Source organism: Neovison vison, chromosome 10 (genome assembly GCF_020171115.1).
Source record: "Neovison vison isolate M4711 chromosome 10, ASM_NN_V1, whole genome shotgun sequence".
Classification (NCBI taxonomy): Eukaryota; Metazoa; Chordata; class Mammalia; order Carnivora; family Mustelidae; genus Neogale; species Neogale vison.
This window is the reverse complement of record NC_058100.1, coordinates 42,508,645-42,526,539: the sequence shown is the minus strand read 5'-3', so window position 1 is coordinate 42,526,539 and position 17,895 is coordinate 42,508,645. Positions and strand designations below refer to the sequence as shown.

Genomic DNA, 17,895 nt, shown 5'->3' with positions numbered 1-17,895 from the left:
AAAATTACAGATGTGTAACATTAGGAATTGCTGGAAAAAGAGCCTTTTAAACACCCGTGGAATATAAATACTGCCACTCATGGTTTAACATTTACGGTTGGATTTTAATACTTAATTTCATGGAATAAGTGAAATATTCGATACCGTTATCACTGGGAGATTCCCCCCTCCTTCCTCTCCTTTTATATTTTGGTACCTATGTAAATATTGATCACGTGGTCCTGTCGTGATCATGGTCGATGTTAATGTTCTTACTACATAGCTTGTTTTTTCCTGGAGTTTCTAAGTGGCCTTTAAAAAAAAAAACAAAACCTTGCCTAGTCTCACACAAGCTTAATTTTTTCTTCCAGTTAGTTTTTGCTTTTTGTGGTGCCCCTTTAGATAAAGGGTCTGACCTTCTGTCAGATTACTTCATTGCCCACTAGTTTGTCGCCTTTGCCTCTGGTTCTGTTTTGGGGGAGATTTCTTCATCATCTACCTGGCTTCTCATCAGCTTTTTAAAAATTTGACCCTCATATAAAATTTTTGTGAGTACTTTTTCTTTGATCAGTCTTTTGTTTCTAGTATTCTGTTTTATGGATGAACTAGCTGCTGCCTGTGTGTGCTCACAGTCTTACTTGATTTTTGCACTGGCTCTATTTCCTCTGCAGTCCCGTTTCTTTGTCTAGTCTCTTTGATGGCAGTGGCTCTCCTTATGCATTTGGTGGCCCTTGGTCATCTGTTCATATGTAAAGTGGGTCAGTAACAGATGATACACTCTATTTTGCAGTGGTATAGTTCATGGAGAGGAATCCTTTTCTTGAGGATAGTAGATGGGACATGCACCATTTCAGTGGAGCAAGGCCACACTTTTGGGGAGCCATTCCATTTTCCCAAAGATCTGTGATGCAGGTGTCCATGGTTCTTCATTGCAGGGTCCTAAGGGGGTACGGCTGGCTGTTCCATAGACTAAGTGTCCACCGGTTGCTTATTTTTAGCCCAGGTCTGACCACTCTTGCCCGCCCCCTCCCCACTTTCCTCTGTACCTGGATTCTCCACGGACTTAGCCTGAGGGCTCAGAGAGCTAACTTGAGTAGATTCTCATCTGTAGCTCCCGTCTGTGGGGACCTAAGGATGCGATTTCCCTCACACTGCTGAGTTCATCACCTTTCCTCATGACTGCTATTCACGGATTTTGTTGAGCTGTCTCACCCATGATGCCTTCTCTTTTCTTTGCCCTCGTTGATTAATACCTTTCTCTGCTATTTACAATTGATCATTCACTGGGGTCTGGTGATGATACCAAGGCAGCAAGTAAATGGCTGTGTGTGATGTTCCATCTTTATCCATAGGTAACAAGAATTTTCTTTTTTTCAGGAAAGGCTAAAGCAGTTTATAAGGTTGCTTTTGTCTGTTATGAGTAATAAATGGTCTTTTTTAACCCATCTACTTGATCAGAGTTATGGGAGAATTGCTAATACATTGTGCAGAAGATACCTATTCTTTCTGTCTAATGGCCCAAGAATACTCTTGAGGGCTTTGTTTGATAAAACAGCATCATTCCACTCTGGGCCGTTGATTTCCAACCATATGCATTCAGGGAACACCTTTGCTCAATCTTTCGTTCATAGTGCTCTGTTTTATAGTGTCCATTCAGCTGCCCTCAAGAAGACAAGGAGAAAAAGCACCAGATTCACGGTGGTTTCCTCCAGGAACTTCGGCCCCAGTGGCCCTGCCCACCCTACTGTCAGGAACTGGAACTTACTTTCTGGCCCAGTGCTCCAGCTTCCTGACTGCAGAGAACTCACTGCTCATCATCCTCAGGCCTTGGGCACTCCCAAGTGCTCCATTTAATTTTCTCACTTTAGGGAACTTGATACAGATTATTTTTTTTTTTCTGATTATACACTGTCAAATTTAGTTAAAGCAGTAATACCTTAAAAATGTGAAAAATAACTTGTAATTCAGCCACGAGAATAAAACAGCATTTAATGTTTTTCGGGATTAAATCTGGTATCCACCCCATTTGGGTTTTTTCCCCCAATTACATAAATAATACACGAATAGTTTGGATTTAGAAAATCGCTGTAGTGTATTGAGGCATGTAACTATTGGCATTTTGTTAACCATCCTTCGTGTACCCTTTTTTAAAAACTCCATTCCCAGAACAGGCCAAAGTAAATTACATTCTTTAGCAATGCACATGTAGAGCTAAAACAAAAAGAAAAGAACATGATGACTTCAGAAGGCAAGAAAGGGGCCGTGGTTGCCATGGGAGATGAGAGGGGTGGGTGGGATTTGTTTTTGGTCAGGTCCAGCAGACACAGCTTCCAGGTTACTGCCACATATTCTCAGTCTAAACCTGGGTGGTGGTCTTGTCAGTGTCCCCTTCGTAATCATTTGTTTGTATACATGGTGCATGGACTTTATGTATACTTTTCTTTCATGCCTCTCTTTGTATCCCTTCTTCATATCGGGAAAAGGATGATACAGATGCAATTTCATATTTTCATTGGGTGGTCAGTGTTCTGTTAATTACATTATTTGCAGGTTTTACCCTTGTTTTACTGGGTCTTTTCCCTCTTGATTTCTTTTATGGTATCTTTTGTTACATACAAATTAATATTTTTGTAATCAAATGCTCCTGGCTTAAAAAACCTTGCTAATCAATGCTTCATTACCATTTAAGGCTTAGTTCATCTGTGTTCATCAGGTAAAGGTTGCTCTTCTTTCTCCTGGATGAGGATGAGTACAGCTGTGCTACACCCCTTACAAAACAGAGCACAGAATGTCCTTTTGTCAAACTACTGAGATACCACATTTATTTGATTTCCTCTGTCTGTGTACTGGGTTCTGTTCTGGGTTTTTTATTATGTCCCATTAATCTGATCTATTTCTATGCCATTTTAATATACTGCTCTAATATTTGCTGATGTGGCCCTTTTTCCCCTATAATTGTCAATTCATAGGCATTTGTTCTTTTGTATTAATTACAAGATGATTTTATCCAGCACTCCCATTGGAACTCTTCTTGGAAATTTGTTATAGTCATGTATTAATTTTGGAGAGAATATTTTTATCATCATTTCATCCAAGTCTAAATGGTCTATATTCTCATTTATTCAGGGTTGGTTTTCTATCTCAACAAGATCTTACAGTTCTTTTCAGTTCTTACAGGTGTCTCTTGTGTTTTTATCTCTTAAGTGCTCCATAGTTGTGCTGCTTGTGACCAGAACGTTTTTCCTCTATTAAATTCTGGGTGGTTATAGCTGGTACATAAAAATGCAGTTGGTTTTTGTGTATTCACTTAATATCTATTTATCAAATCAGAATCTCTTACTAGATTTTCAAGGTCTGGAGTCATCAGCAAATACGGGCTTCTACTTTTTCCATTTTTGTTTATCTTCTCACAGCGTTTGGTAGAACCTCTACAAACTGTGGAAAACAATGGTACCAGCAGACATTCTTGTTTTGTCCCCAATGTTAATGTAAATTGCTTTACTGAGTCTCCATTTAGAATCATGCTTTTCTTCATTTTGAGGGAGTCTTTATCATAGTTAAGCCCCTCTGTTCCTGTTCGACTCATCTGTTTTTTCATTCAGTTCTTTTAAAAAAGTTTCTTGTTCTAATGAATGAAATTCATATGTTTCTTTAATATTCAGTGTGATTTATAATGATTTTAAATAAGACTTGTTAAGACACAGCTATATCTTATAGTCACCTGCTTAACAGTGGTTTTAGTAAATCCATGGAATTGTGCACCTGTCTCCACATTCAGTTTGAGAACATTTTTCTCACCCCACAAAACCCCCATGTTCTTCCCCCCATTCCCCAGCTTTCAAACCACTCTGCTTTCTGTCTTCATAGGCTGCTTGTTACTTACGTGCATCTACAGTTCATCTGTGTGGTATATGCATCGCCCCTCATCCTATTCGTTCACCCATTCTTCAGTTGGGGGGCATTTGGTTTGTTTCCAGTTTGGAACTATTATGAATGATGTTGTTCCATGTATAGTTTTGATGTGGGCGTGTTTTCATTTCTCTTGGGTATGGAGTTGCTGGGTCATGAGGTAACTCAGTATTTAAGTTTCCCAGAGTGGCTACCATTTTCCATTCCGACCATCAGTGTACGAGGATTCCAGTTACTCCACGTGGCCACCAGTGCCTCTCACTGCCTTTGTGTTTATAGCCGCCGAGAGAGTCATGAGTTTTTAACTCTTTAAATATTTGTATTTTTAAAATTTATTAATTGGTTTTAAAGAGAATGTCTGTGGGGGAGGGGGAGAGGGAGAGAGAGAACCTCAAGCAGACTCTCTGCTGAGCGAGGAGCCCCACACAGGGCTCGATCCCAGGATGCTTACATCGTGACCTGAGCCAAAACCAACGGTTGGATACTTAACCGACGGAGCCACCCAGGTGTCCCTAAGTGTTTGTATTTTTATAGAACTTGCTATCTCTGAGACTGGGATCAGATACCCTCTATCCTCATTTCTTACTCTTTTTCCTTTTTTTAAATGCATGGTTCAGGAAGAACAGTTAGAAGCTATATTGTCAGCAGCAATCCACACAAGTTGCCTGGGACTTCTGACTGGATGTATCAAAAAGTGGACAAAAGAAGGTAAGATTATGGTTTTTAACAAATAAAAAAAATCACTTTTATATTTAAATTTTTTAAATGATTAATTTGGGGGTTTAGTTAAACTTTATTTTGAGCTAATTGTAGATTCACATTGCTATTTTAAGACATTGTGTACAGAGATCCTGTGTTACCCTTTATCATCACCTTCCCTCTGCAAGATCTGGTAAGCCTCTGGTACAGTATCTCAGTCACAACCCCCATGTTGTCCTTTTTATAGCCACACCTATGTCCCCCTATGCATAAACCCAGGGAGCCACCAGTCTGTTCTCTATTTCTGTAATTTTGACATTTCAAAAATGTTTAGAAATGACATTATACAATATGTAACTTTGGGATTGACTCTTCAGCAAAATTCTCTGGGATTCATCCCAGTTGCTGTGTATCCTTCTCTTTTAAAAACACACATGCTACACCCCCTTTATTTTTATTGAGTCATTCGAGAATAAGTTGAAGGCATCAACATTTCTCTACTTGTAAGTAATTCAGTATTATTTCCAAGACCAAGAACATTCGTTCCAAAACCACTTTATACTTACAAGATTCAGAAAAACATTGATACATGCTGTTATCTGATCCCCAAACATTACTGGAATGTTACTAATTGTGCCAGTAACGTCCTTGATAGCATTTATAGGGATAGAGAATCCAGAATGGAATCCAGCATATACTTTGTATTTAGTTTTTATGTCCTTTTAATGTCTCTTAATCTCATATAATTCCCAGGCTTTTATCTTTCAAAAAATTGGCTTTTTTTTTTTTTTCAAAGATAAGCCTATCAATTTGCAGACAGCCTTTGAGTGTGTGTTGTTAAGCTTTCCTCCTGATTAGATTCAGAGTTGACATTCTTCACAGCAGCACTGCGTAAAACAGTGTGCTTTTTGCTGTGTTTCATACCAGTTTGTTAGTGTTGACGTTCCCATTGCTCACTTGATCAGTGTGGTCTTGGTCAGGGTTCCCCGCTGGAGCTACTGATTTTTTGTTTGTAATTAATAATCCTTTATTTTTTTCCATGGATATTTACTAATAAGAACAACCAAATTCTGCGGCCAATCTTCGCTTTGTTCTTGAGTGGACGTGGAATAAAGTGGTTTTTACAAAAGAGGAATTTGACAGACTGTGTAAGTATTATATTAAAATATTAACCTCGATTTGTGTTTTAAGTACATGACAGTCATCATTTTTAATCATTTTGAAGTTGTAAACTTGTTTTTTTTTTAAAGATTTTATGAATTTATTTGAGAGAGAGCACAAGTCGGGGGAAGGGGCAGCAGGCAGAGGGAGAGGGAGAACCAGGCTTCCTGTGGAGCAGGGAGCCCAAATCGGAACTCCATCCCAGGACCCTGGGATCATGACCTGAGCTGAAGGCAGATAATTAATTAACTGACTGAGCCACCCAGGCATCCCTGAAGTTGTAAACTCTTTAAAGAAGTCTCAGAGGAAAAACTTTTCTTTTAATATTAGGGTGGCAAAATTAGTATTATTTTTATGTTTGTTTTTAAACATTTTATTTTTAAATAATTTCTGCATCCAGCATGGGGCTTGAACTTAAAATTTCAAGTTGAAGAGTCACATGCTCCACCACTGAGCCAGTCAGGTGCCCCGACAAAATTCTTGAGCAAGACTTTGCAATCGATTGTTAAACTGGCAACGTGTTAACATGCCTATAATACCAAGTTTCAGAGTTGTACATTATCTTTGATCTTAAGAGATTAAATTATGAAGTTTGCTGATGATGGAGTCAGGAGGGTACGCCAGTTGACCTCAGAAGGTCCCCTTCTTACTTATTTTCTGTTCAAAATATTTATAACCAAAAAAAAGCTGAAGAGGAGGGCAAAAACTCATCACCTCTGTCTTCTGTTAGCAGGTGTTGTTATCAGTCATTTGCAGTAATTTTTCTTCTTGTCAGGCTTATTCATTCATCTGTTGTTCATCTGAGTTTTGAGGTGTCCTATAAATATCAGAAACCCATTATGTACAAAAATAATGTGATTGCCCTGTACATGAAAGTATAATTTAAGTTTATTTAGAAGTATATATTTTTGTTATTTCTATCATTGTATCAATGATGAAAGAATTAAATGGACTTTTTAGTTAAGTTATTTTTAGTAGAGAATCTACTGTTAGAGACATGGGGTTCTTTAGTATTTTTAGGTCATACTTACAAAACATAAATATGAAATAATTATAAATACTTAAATAATTGAATTAATTATTTGAATAGTTATTAAATATTTAATCACTTAGTTAAAGTCAGGAGCAAACACCTGGTAATTCAGAGTTAGGGCCACAAAATGTATTTTTTTGAGTGGAAAATATATTCAGGACTGGGTTATGTAATTCATGTAAGAGAAGAAAAAAATTCAGATTGGTTCATAAATTATATGCCTTTATTACACTTTAAGCATAATATGGTACATCAGGTTTGAATGTGGTAATTTAGCCATTATTGCTGCCTTGAGCTGCATTACTGGTTAATGGAGTTCTTTTAAAAATCTAAATGTAATAAAAACACAAAGCATAGTATTTTAAATGTATGGGAAGTGAAGCAGATCAATTTGATTTGAGAAAGGATTTCTAATTAAGATATGTTTTCTAGTTTCCAGTTACCCAGTAAATATTAATGTGATTAAATCTTACCTAAAACATGTAATCAGTAGCAACTAAAATAACCATTTTTTCCCAAAAAAGGATTTGAAAATTCATTGTTGAGTTTAAAATGAAAGGACAACCAAATCTACAGTGAATTGTAACAAGCACACAGTTTTATTATGTCTTTATCTGAGTCTTAATGTCTCACTTTGGAGCACTGGAGATGGAAAAAGTGCTCTTACAAAATAATCACAAAACAACGTGGCACGTAAAAGATCTGATAGGAAAGATTTTTACTTGAGGGGGAAGCATTTAACGAATAGACTTATTTCTAGTCAGGCTGAAGTTGAAGTTGACTCCGTGTCCCCTTCCTCTGCTCACATTGCTTGTTCCTTGTTCTGCAATTTAAAAAACTAGGAATTTATATTTGTCCCTTCTGGGTTTCTTAAGGTTATTTGCCATTTCAAAGTCTCATAAGGTGTAGTCTAACTCTGTAGTTAATAGGAGTTTGAGAAATCTTGCCTTTATGATTTTAATTAATTCGGATTTATTGTAATCTTGCCTTTATGATTTTAATTAATTCGGATTTATTGTGTCAGAACTAATCTGGTATTTTCTCCTGGAAAGGTATACCATTATTTGACGGCTCGTGTCGTTTCATCGACCCACAGACCATACAGGCTCTCCAGCAGTGCCACTTGCTTCTCAGCAACCTTAATTCCGTCTTAAATTGTTTCACCACAGAGGCCCAGGAGATCACAGAGAGAGGTGTGCTCTTTGTCTCGTATAAATGAGTTTTTGTTTAAATTTTACTTCAAGGAAAAATAAACTTCCTTGTCTTCCTTGTCTTAGATGCATCATTGTGCAAAGTACGAAGAGACTTACTTTATTTTTATTTCTTAAATGGAAACTGCAGACTATTACTAGATGTGCCCTGAGCCCATGCTTAAGCAAGCTTGGGAAATCTGCGGGTTAAACTTACTGTTAAGGTAGCGTACGTACTTCCAGTAGAGTTTCAAATTCTTCAATTATATGTAAGTTTTTATTCACAGAGGTCATTGTAAATGTTTGTCTTTGTTTTGCCATTTAAACAAAATAGCCAGTTTCACGTAAAGGCCCGGTTTGAACAACCTACAGGAATATCCCTGTGCTGGTCTGTGTTACTGGCTGCGTTTGACTTCGGAAATGCAGCGTAGGCGGAAGCTCATGTAGCTCAGACATCTACTTAGTGAGTCACCCCCTTTAGCATTGTGGAGATTTTCTGTTCAGGCTAAGTATATTGAAGAATCCACATACGCTGTTAAAAGTTTTGAGAGCTGGGCAGGGTCTTGATTCTCCACACGGTTGATGCACTGCACGTTACATGGCCGGTGTTTGTCTCCACAGGCCTCGTGGACTTGCACAAGAAGTGCCTGATCACGCGGCTCATCGGCCAGTACACACAGGTGGTGCTCTGGTTCTGTCACTCCGGGCTCTTACCCGAGGGCTCAGGTAAAACACGGACTTCAGCTGCGGATATTACTGGAGACTTTCTGAAATCTCTGTCGTTTGAGGGGTTCTCATTTTTGGGTTGCCTTTTTTCCACCATCCCTCTTCCATTTTCTTCTAGTCTTAAATTCTTTCTCACTTTGTGTCTTGAGTGCCCTGCCCCGTGTTCGATGCACAGGCGTGCCATGCGTGCATATTGGGCCAAATGACATAAAAGGAAAGAGTAAACAAAAGGGCCTCTGAAAAAGGATTCAGCGATATCATCGGCTATAAATTAGATCCACTCAGCTCTGGGTTTTATAATCTTGTTTGCTGATCTTTTTCTCCTTAAGAGTTTTAATATGCTTATTAACCAAGATTATTAGCCATCAGTCGAATACCTCTTTTCAGCTAATTTATGCTACCAAGAATTAGATTTGACTTTTGCTCTGGCTTGTAGAGAACACTTCTAAGTCCTCTTATTTCCTGCATTTCCAGGGCACACGTTAGATTCTATTGAGAAGCACTTCTGTCCCTTTGCTTAATTGCTATTGACCTTACTCTTTCATTATTCTCTGTGATTTTTACCTAAATAGTGAATACTGCTTGCTTTCTAAGTATATGAGTGATTAAGGATTAAGGGGATGGAATTATCTCTGGAATAGCTTTTCCAGAGTTTTAAGCCAACATCCTTGTTTTTTACCAACTGTTATGAGAGACTCTTTTCTTGTTTGTGTATCTGTTTATAAAGGGATGTGTATTTATTACTTAAATTTAGGAAGTCTGCAGACTAAACAGTATCATGCAGTTATAGTAAAATAATGTGGATGATCTTAGGTACTGTTTGGATGTTTTGGAAATATTACTAATTTTCCTCACCCTTAAAAAACTCTAGATGATGCTGTGCAGTTGTCCAGGTTGTACTACAACTACTCTGTAATTCAGAACTACTACACCAGTCGTCGACAGAAGTGTGAGCGTCTGGCAAGGTACCTTCCAGAATTTTCCAAAACCTCTTAGAAGTTATTTTTGTAAGAAGTCATCTCTTTCTCAGAACAGAATTCACGAGGCTACAGAAAGATGAAATGCGTGGAATTCTCAAGTGACAGAATTTGTTACTAGCATTATTATAGTTGTAACATTTGCATGTTTTCCTAGATCTGTTACACCTCATTTGATAATTTGAGTGTGGCTACTCAGTATTTCCTAATTAAGAGTTGTTACCACAGTTGATTTATTAGAAGAGATTCTGTCATTTAAGCATGTATTTTTCCTGAGGATTCTTATTTATACATTTTAAAGATTTTATTTATTTATTTGACAGACAGAGATCACAAGTAGGCAGAAGGCAGGCAGAGAGAAAGGGAAGCAGGCTCGCTGCTTGAGCAGAGAGCCCAATGCAGGGCTCGGTCCCAGGACCCTGGAATCATGACCTGAGCTGAAGGCAGAGGCTTTAACCCACTGAGCCATCCAGGCACCCCCTGAGGACTCTTATTTATTTATTTATTTTCATGAACATATAATGTATTTTTATCCCCAGACGTAGAGGTCTGTGAATCGCCAGGTTTACACACTTCACAGCACTCACCATAGCACACACCCTCCCCAATGTCCATAACCCCACTACCGTCTCCCAACCTCCCTCCCCCCAGCAACCCTCAGTTTGTATTGTGAGATTAAGAGTCTGAGGATTCTTATTTAGAAAATGACTAAAGGCTCCCAATTCATCAGAAAGCCACAAAGGATACCTTCAGTTAGGCTTTTTATGTTCTTTCCATTAACAGTTGCTTTTCAGGCCCTTCAACCACTGTGTTCCTGTTCTCTTTGTCTTATTTCCTTTATTTTCCCTTTTTAATACACATGAATGTTACTCTCATTGGTTCCTTTGAAGTAATGAAGCAGAGGTAGTAGAACAAAGAGCAGGGATTATGTAGTCTTGTTCCTGGGGTGGGAGTGAAGCTTGCAGCACAGCATGCAACGTTGACAGTGGTGGTTCACGAACATGGACGTCAGGTGTGTTGTCAGAATCCCCCAGAAATCAGTCCTCAGAAGGCCATGCTGTCTATAATTTGGTATGTGGCAAGTTTGGGGTCCGGTGCTTTAGAATAAATAATCTCGGAGCCTAGGCACCGAGGTGGGAGATTGATTAGGCATGTTATATTTATTTAATTTTTAAAGATTTTATTTATTTGAGAGAGAGTGTACACTTGAGCAGAAGGAGGAGGAGAGAGAGACGGTGAAGCAGACTCCCCGCTGAGTGCAGAGTCCACCGTGGGGCTCCATCGCACGACCCTCAGACCGTGATCCCAGCTGAGCCACCCGGACGCCCCATCAGGCATATTTTTAAATCCTAGATCTGTTAGTTCCTGGATCTAATTCTAGATCTATGTCCCTGAATGGCTTTGCTACGTTTTTCTAATCCTGCTTGTCACATAAGTCTCGCAGGCCATGTAAATAAAGGTGGAGTGGTCGGTGCAGTGCTGACTGTCAGGGGGAAAGCTCAGGAAGGAGGAACTGCCACCTACCGGGCTGTTGTAGATGAGGCAGGGACAGGTTCTGCTGCCCACTGCAGGCGCTCGGGATAGGTTTTTGAAGGAATCACTGGGTCAGAAGACTCAGGTGGTGAAAGGGAACTCATAGTGCTTTGACTGAACTGCTGGGTGTTTATACCCTACTGGCTGCCATGGTCTTGAGCAGTTTGCTCTGGGTGGTAGAAGCAAGCTCAGGCATCTGGCGGCTGGACCGCGCTCTCCCCCGGGGAACCTGTGTGCACCAGCTTCCTGGCCACCAAGCCCGAGGCCTCTGCATCTAATTCTTGTTGGTGACTGGACTTCACGCAGTGCCAAATGGGGTCCTGTTCTCAACTCTCTTCTCCTTTGGATTGTGGGGATCACAAGAGTTTGGAATAAACATGAATGGCGAATAATCCTGAATGTTGCCCGTTTTGCAGAGGGAAATGGAACCCCGATTGCCTGATGATTGACGAAATGGTGTCTCAATTGGGAGACGGCGTTGAGAGGTTGTGGAAGCGGGATGAAGGAGGCACAGGAAAATACCCTCCATCTAGTCTGCACGTACGTTTCTGGCCACATGCTCCCCCTGAAGACTCTGCGGTTGCTGGGGGTATTGTTCCCGCCTGGCACGGGCTTGGGAGAATTAGGAAGTTTCAATGAGTGAACATATAAAAAACACACTGAATTTTTTATCCCTTTTACAGGCACTGCTTGACATATACCTATTGGATGACGTCACTGAAACAAGCAAACATGCTGTTGTATCCTTTAAACACTGTCAATTCCTGTATTACGTTCATCATAAGATTTGAGAGTAATAGGAACCTCGAACGTCTAATCCAATCTCAGCTGCACGTTTGCAGTTTTTTTAAAGGAAGGTTAACCCAGGGTCTGTTGTTTGGGTTCGGATGGTCTGTGGCAAACCTGAAACTATGCAGAATTTTGTTTTAATTTTCTGGGGTTAGGATCCACAGCTGTCATCAGATTCTCGTGTGTGTGTGTGTGACATCATCAGAGTTACTGACATACCAACAGCAGTTCTGAAACATTGCTGGCCAAATGGTCTTCTTTTCTTTCTTTCTTTTTTTTGTTTTGTTTTGTTTTGTTTTAAAGATTTTATGTATTTGTTTGTCAGAGAGCGAGAGCGCGCACAAGCATGAGTGGCAGGCTCCTCACTGAGCAGGGAGCCCGACACAGGACTCAGTCCCAGAACCCTGAGCTCATGACCTGAGCCAAAGGCAGAGGCTTAACCTACTGAACTACCCAGGCATCAAATGATCTTTCTTAATGAGGTTAATTTATGTGTTCAATACGAATACATAAGTTAGTTTAATATTATGTTAGGCCTCGGGTCTGAACCCAGTCTTATTTGCAATAGTATTTTTGTGCTGATGTCAGTTTCTGAGTTTAAAAATGTGTAGTCCAGGGAGGGGTGGGTCAGTCGATTAAGCGTTTGCCTTTGGCTCGGGTCATGGTTGCAGGGTCCTAGGAACGAGTCCTGTATTAGGCTCCTTGCTCAGCAGGGAGTTTGCTTCTCTCTCTCTGTCAAATAAATAAATAAAATCTTTTTTTTAAATGTGTAGTTCCATTCATAAATTATAAGTTACATGATGTGTTTGCTTTAGCTTTTGGCTTTTGCTGATAACTGGAATTTTGTCTGTACCTCTGCTTCTTCAGTGCTAGTAAGCTACTGACTTAATGAGGAAAGTGGGCTTTTGTTAATCTCTTTTGTAGTGGTACTTACTACTGAGTGTGAATTTGTGAATTTGCATCTAGAACTGGCTGCACAGTTATTTAATAACACTGCCACACCAGGATATCTGTTTAGGCTTTCGGAATCCTGAAAGCAGCCTCTTTAAGCCTCTGCTGCTGTAGTCTCTCGATCCCTAATACAAGTAGATATGTAGGAGATTTTCTTCTTGTTATTGTCCTTAATTCTCTTTTTTAAAGACCATTTATTTGTTGCTTGATATTATGTATTCCTTCCCAAACAAAACAGATACTTGCATTGAGTCATTTCCCACTGCCTTTGCCATTCCTTGGGGCCAGGTGAAACTTATTCAAGGCTTTTGGCTGATCGATCATAATGACTATGCGGTAAGTCTGTTCGCTGAGAATGTAAGCTTTCATCAGCTGTTAGAATTTCAGAAAGAAGTACGTAGCTGGATTAACTGTGATATTAAAGATATGACTCAGTCTACTTCTGGAGTAATTTACGGACTCAGTTCAGTCGATACCTTTATCAAGCAGTGTCATCGGCAATGAGAATACAAAGATGCAACACTTCAGGACCTCAGGGCCCACAAAGTCTAAAGAAGGAAATAAGTAGTAAACAATTACTAATGGTGCAGATTCGGCCATTGTTTTGTTAGAGACCCGTTTGGTGTGTTGCCATAGAAGGCAGGACTTGGTATTGATGTGTGACCTTGGCGGCAGAAAGATTTTACATCAGAACTCAACCAGGCCTCAGAAGAATGGGGCTTTTGATAGGCTTTTATTTAAAATAAAATGTACCATGGATTAAAATAGAACTTGACAGGTTATGTTTAAACTGTTGTTTGTGGCTGTAGTGTCCCCTGTCTTTTTAAAGGCTAGGTGTTTTTGTCCAAGTGTAGCACATTTTATGTGCATGTAGCATTTTTTGTGTTCTCTTTGCAGAGTGGCTTGGATCTTCTGTTCCACCCAGCTACTGTAAAACCTGTGTCATGGCAACACTCAAAGATTATTGAAGCCTTCATGAGTCAGGGGGAGCACAGACAAGCCCTCCGATACATTCAGACAATGAAGCCCACGGTGTCCAGTGGTGAGGATGTTACCCTTCACCTCACCGTTTTGCTTTCCAATAAGTAAGTACATGTTTTGAAAACACCGTTGAAGTCTTGATCATATGTGTTAATAAAATGGAATTGATGAGACAGTCATATAAAATACTTTGCTTTGGTTGCATTTACATCCTGTTCTTAGGATTCTTCATTGTCAACGTTAAGAAGAATGTAAAAAACCTTTTATCTTAGAATAGGATGAAGAAGGAGTACTCTTGAGTAAAAGGGGAAGCCAAACTGAGCTTCATTCAGAATTCTCTCTCTTGCTAAATGGCAATGTGGGCATCTCCCCTGTGGGCAGTGAAGGTTTGACGGGGGTTGGGGGGAGGAGCCAAAGATACAAAGGAAGGATAAAGCCCTATTGAGTTGTAAAATAGGGTTTTGTATCTTAAATACAAGAACCAAATGGGATTTGAGCAGGTGGGGATTTGAGTAGGTCCTGTCTTTACATTGTTCCTTTTCTTCCCTTTGCCAATGTTAGTGCTCTCTAATCAGCATGCTATAGATCCGTTCATATTATAGCTGTACATGTATATTGCTGTAGTTACTTGTGTATGTGACAACTATGACAAGTTAAAGGCATGATTGGAAATACAGTTGTCTGGTAATTTGGGCTTTCTTGTTAACCATATGATTTGGGGAAATTGCTTGGAGCTAATACTTCCTACGAGATTGTAACTGTTTTATACAACTCACTTTTTTTATCAGTTCTGTTGGTTGGTCATTTTTCAATTAGCAATAATCGCGCCTCGGATAAACCTCATTGGCTACGATACTGCCACTGCGCAAAGCTTGGTTGGTCATTTTTATATTTTTAGAAATTCGTTTCTTCACTCACCCCAGATTGTTTATGAACCAAATGCTACTTCAGTATCAGCATTCGGAAAGTTAAGCTTTCTTTGTTCTCAATGTATTTCTGAGAGGAGAGGGTTGAATCTCTAAATTTCAGGTAGGAGAGGAGTTCTGTAGAATGGTACTGGGTTGATTAGATAGGTAGGACACTGCTAGTGTCCTCGAAAGGAATAAATTAGGAAGTACTTGTTGAAGTGAAATAACTTGAATTAGCCACAAACGTTTGGCTAGGCCGAATAAATCTGGAATGAACGTAAGGGCAAGACAAAATTTAAAGAAGCTAGCGGCGATAGAGGTTTAAAAAAATGGGTTAAGAGTCCCAGTACTGAGTAGTCAGGCAGCATGTAAATTATTTTCAGTTGCATAAAAGCTGTTCAGTCTACAGACTTGAAAGAGGTTGTCTTTAACCACTAATGCTGACATCGAAAAAACAGATGTTGGAATCTTGGAAAAACACCTTTGAAAGGTTGCTTGTTTTCCTCTGCGATCCTTTTGTTACCTGTTATCCTTCAGTTCATTCACAACACATTTTTGTGGTTTGCTGGGTAGATCCCCATTCCCTGTCCTTCAGGCTTGGCAAACATTGTATATTCATGTTTACGACAACAGAAACACACTGCGTAACTTCTAAACATGATTTGTCTTAAGTAAAGTCTTCATTATCTAGTCTTGAAGTGTCCCGTAGAGGACATGCAGAAGTAAAACCACAGGGCCACCTAAAATGGCATTTGTTGAGTGGTATGGGTTCAGAGTCCGCATGGGTGCTATGCCAGACCACTGTGGTGAAGCATGTCAGTGTCCTAGAGCATATGAGAGTTGTACTTATGTAGTGTGTGGATGTTGACACCGGATCGTATGTCAGCCTGTTTCTGCTGCTGTATCACCGAGAACTTACTTAATGAAAGGACTTTTACTGCCAACACACTAGTTTAGCCTTTTATCAATTGAAATAATTTTCTTATTGAGCTTCCCACCACCATGGTTTTTTAACCAAGGGAAGCAGAGAGTAGTGGAGTATGAGGGCTTTCTTATTTTTAAAATTTACGTCAGTGTTGGCAATGGAACAGGCTTTCTTGAAGTTGGAGATAGTGTTGTCTCCTGCTAGAGGGGAAATGGAAAAATACATTATCATTTTCCCTTTGCCTTCAAGTATACTCTCCTGGTAGATTAATATTCGATAAGTCATAAATCTTACTCTTACTATATTTGCTCAATTAGGAGTGGACATCATACTTTGAATTGGAAAATTTCCATGGACTGGTGGATGGAGGGTCAGGAATTAGGGTTGGTTTTTGTTTTGTTTTGTTTTTAATTTTCAATAGTAAAATACTTACATGCTTCCAAAAGGTTCAGAAGGATACACAGTGAATTTCCAGCCTGCTGCGCTGCTTCTTGGTACCCATCAGTGTTAATAATTTCTAGTGGTGGACCTATGTAAGCAAGTGCATGTGTTTCTTCCCCCTCCTACTTAAACTCCCACCTCACCTTTTTGAAAGCACTTGCTAGCATTTAATGAACCTCCCTCCATGTGGCTTCAGCTACTAGGATGCAGGCCCCAGCCCCGCCATCACACACACCCTTCATCTCCTCAGCTCTTCTGCTGAAGTTCGCCCTTCGTGATGATGCACTGTTTGGGGAGCGTTCCTTTCCCCAAAGCTTTGTAGTAGTCCCATCACAGCACATTAGTGATGGGAGCAGCTCTAGGCTCATTTCTAGCAGCATTTACCCTTCAGCAGCCTCCCCCTACCACCCCTACACAAACAGTGCTAAAATACAAACAGCACACTCTATGTCTTGCTACAGTGTACTTTTTCCTATTTAATTTGGACTTGATATCCTGATAGGACAAAGAGACTTTCCTTACTTTTGACAGTTGCGTAGTAGTTCCTTGTGATGTGCTGTGTCGGTATTTATCGAACCAACTCGCCTCAGCGAACATTTAGGTATTTTTCAGTCTGTTGCTATTTTAACCATTGCTGTGAGTAACCATACATTTTACACAGGTGCAGATTTCGTTTGTAAGACATAAAATCCTAAAAGTGGAACTACTGGGGGAAGGGACATTTGATAGCTCACGGCACACTGCCCTCTGGTGGGTGAAGGTGGTAATAGAGTAACGGGTTTCATCTCACCAAAATAATAAGACAATGCGCCTTTTCATAAAGATGCTATTTCCTGCTTGTGACCTGCCTTTTGTGTGTGTTGTTGAGATTATTCTTCCTAACATGTTAGAGCTTTTTGTGTGTTACGGATAGTAATCCATAGGGTTTTTTCCCCCTTTTGTTTGTCATTTGTCTTTTTACTTTGTTTTAGAATGGATTTTGTTATGTTGAAAATCATGAAATCAGAATTATCAGTATTTTCATTTGACTTTTGTGTTTGTTTTTTTCACTTTAATGTCATTTTTTGTTTTTAGTTCTCTTCATGGTATCTGCTACCACTTTTGTGGTTTTTGTTTTATCATTTAGGTATTGATTTATCTGAAATATATTTTGGTAAAAGCATTTTTAAAAGAAGATTTCAGTGTATACAGAAATAGAATAGTGTGGTGAAGGTTCCATATACCAGTCTTACATTGGATTCAACAAATAGATTATGTCCTACCTACTTCAACTTTATGTTCATATGGTTTATTTTTAATTTATGTTGATCTACTTATTCATCCTTCTTGTTTATTTTTCTGTTTATAAAAATGTGCTCATTTTAATACTCCCATATTTTTTAGGCAGGAAAAAATTTACCCCCCTAAGACACTCAGGTTTATAACAATCATACTCTCCTCCCTGTCCTGGGATGGGGTGAAATACAAGGCAGTTTTAGATTTTTAGGGAATACCTGTAAATTTGTTAGTTATCTGGGTTCAGATAACTTTATAAGTCCTGCAGAGTATGTTAAAATATTCTGGTCCCGAAACAAGAAAATGAACAGTTGGCCCTGTCTGGCCCGTCAGCAGAGGGAGCTTCTTTCTTCCCTGAGGAACTTTATATCCACAGGCTGGCTCAGTACTGTGCAAATTATTCTTCCATGTATTTCCA

At 39.4% G+C, this 17,895-nt stretch overlaps 1 protein-coding gene and 1 pseudogene across 3 annotated transcripts in view; one reads left to right on the top strand and one right to left on the bottom strand.

The window, feature by feature from the left end:
* Positions 1-17,895, top strand: part of AHCTF1 (AT-hook containing transcription factor 1) — an 81,865-nt gene that overhangs the window by 36,754 nt on the left and 27,216 nt on the right. For all 3 annotated transcript variants that reach the window (XM_044267085.1, XM_044267084.1, XM_044267086.1), the window contains 9 exons: positions 4,506-4,596; positions 5,646-5,735; positions 7,834-7,974; positions 8,593-8,697; positions 9,569-9,662; positions 11,624-11,747; positions 11,891-11,947; positions 13,137-13,283; positions 13,845-14,032. In XM_044267085.1, the coding sequence (XP_044123020.1) occupies positions 4,506-4,596; positions 5,646-5,735; positions 7,834-7,974; positions 8,593-8,697; positions 9,569-9,662; positions 11,624-11,747; positions 11,891-11,947; positions 13,137-13,283; positions 13,845-14,032 (1,037 nt within the window). The remainder of the gene's footprint in view (positions 1-4,505; positions 4,597-5,645; positions 5,736-7,833; positions 7,975-8,592; positions 8,698-9,568; positions 9,663-11,623; positions 11,748-11,890; positions 11,948-13,136; positions 13,284-13,844; positions 14,033-17,895) is intronic.
* LOC122918968 lies at positions 14,633-14,801 on the bottom strand (annotated as a pseudogene).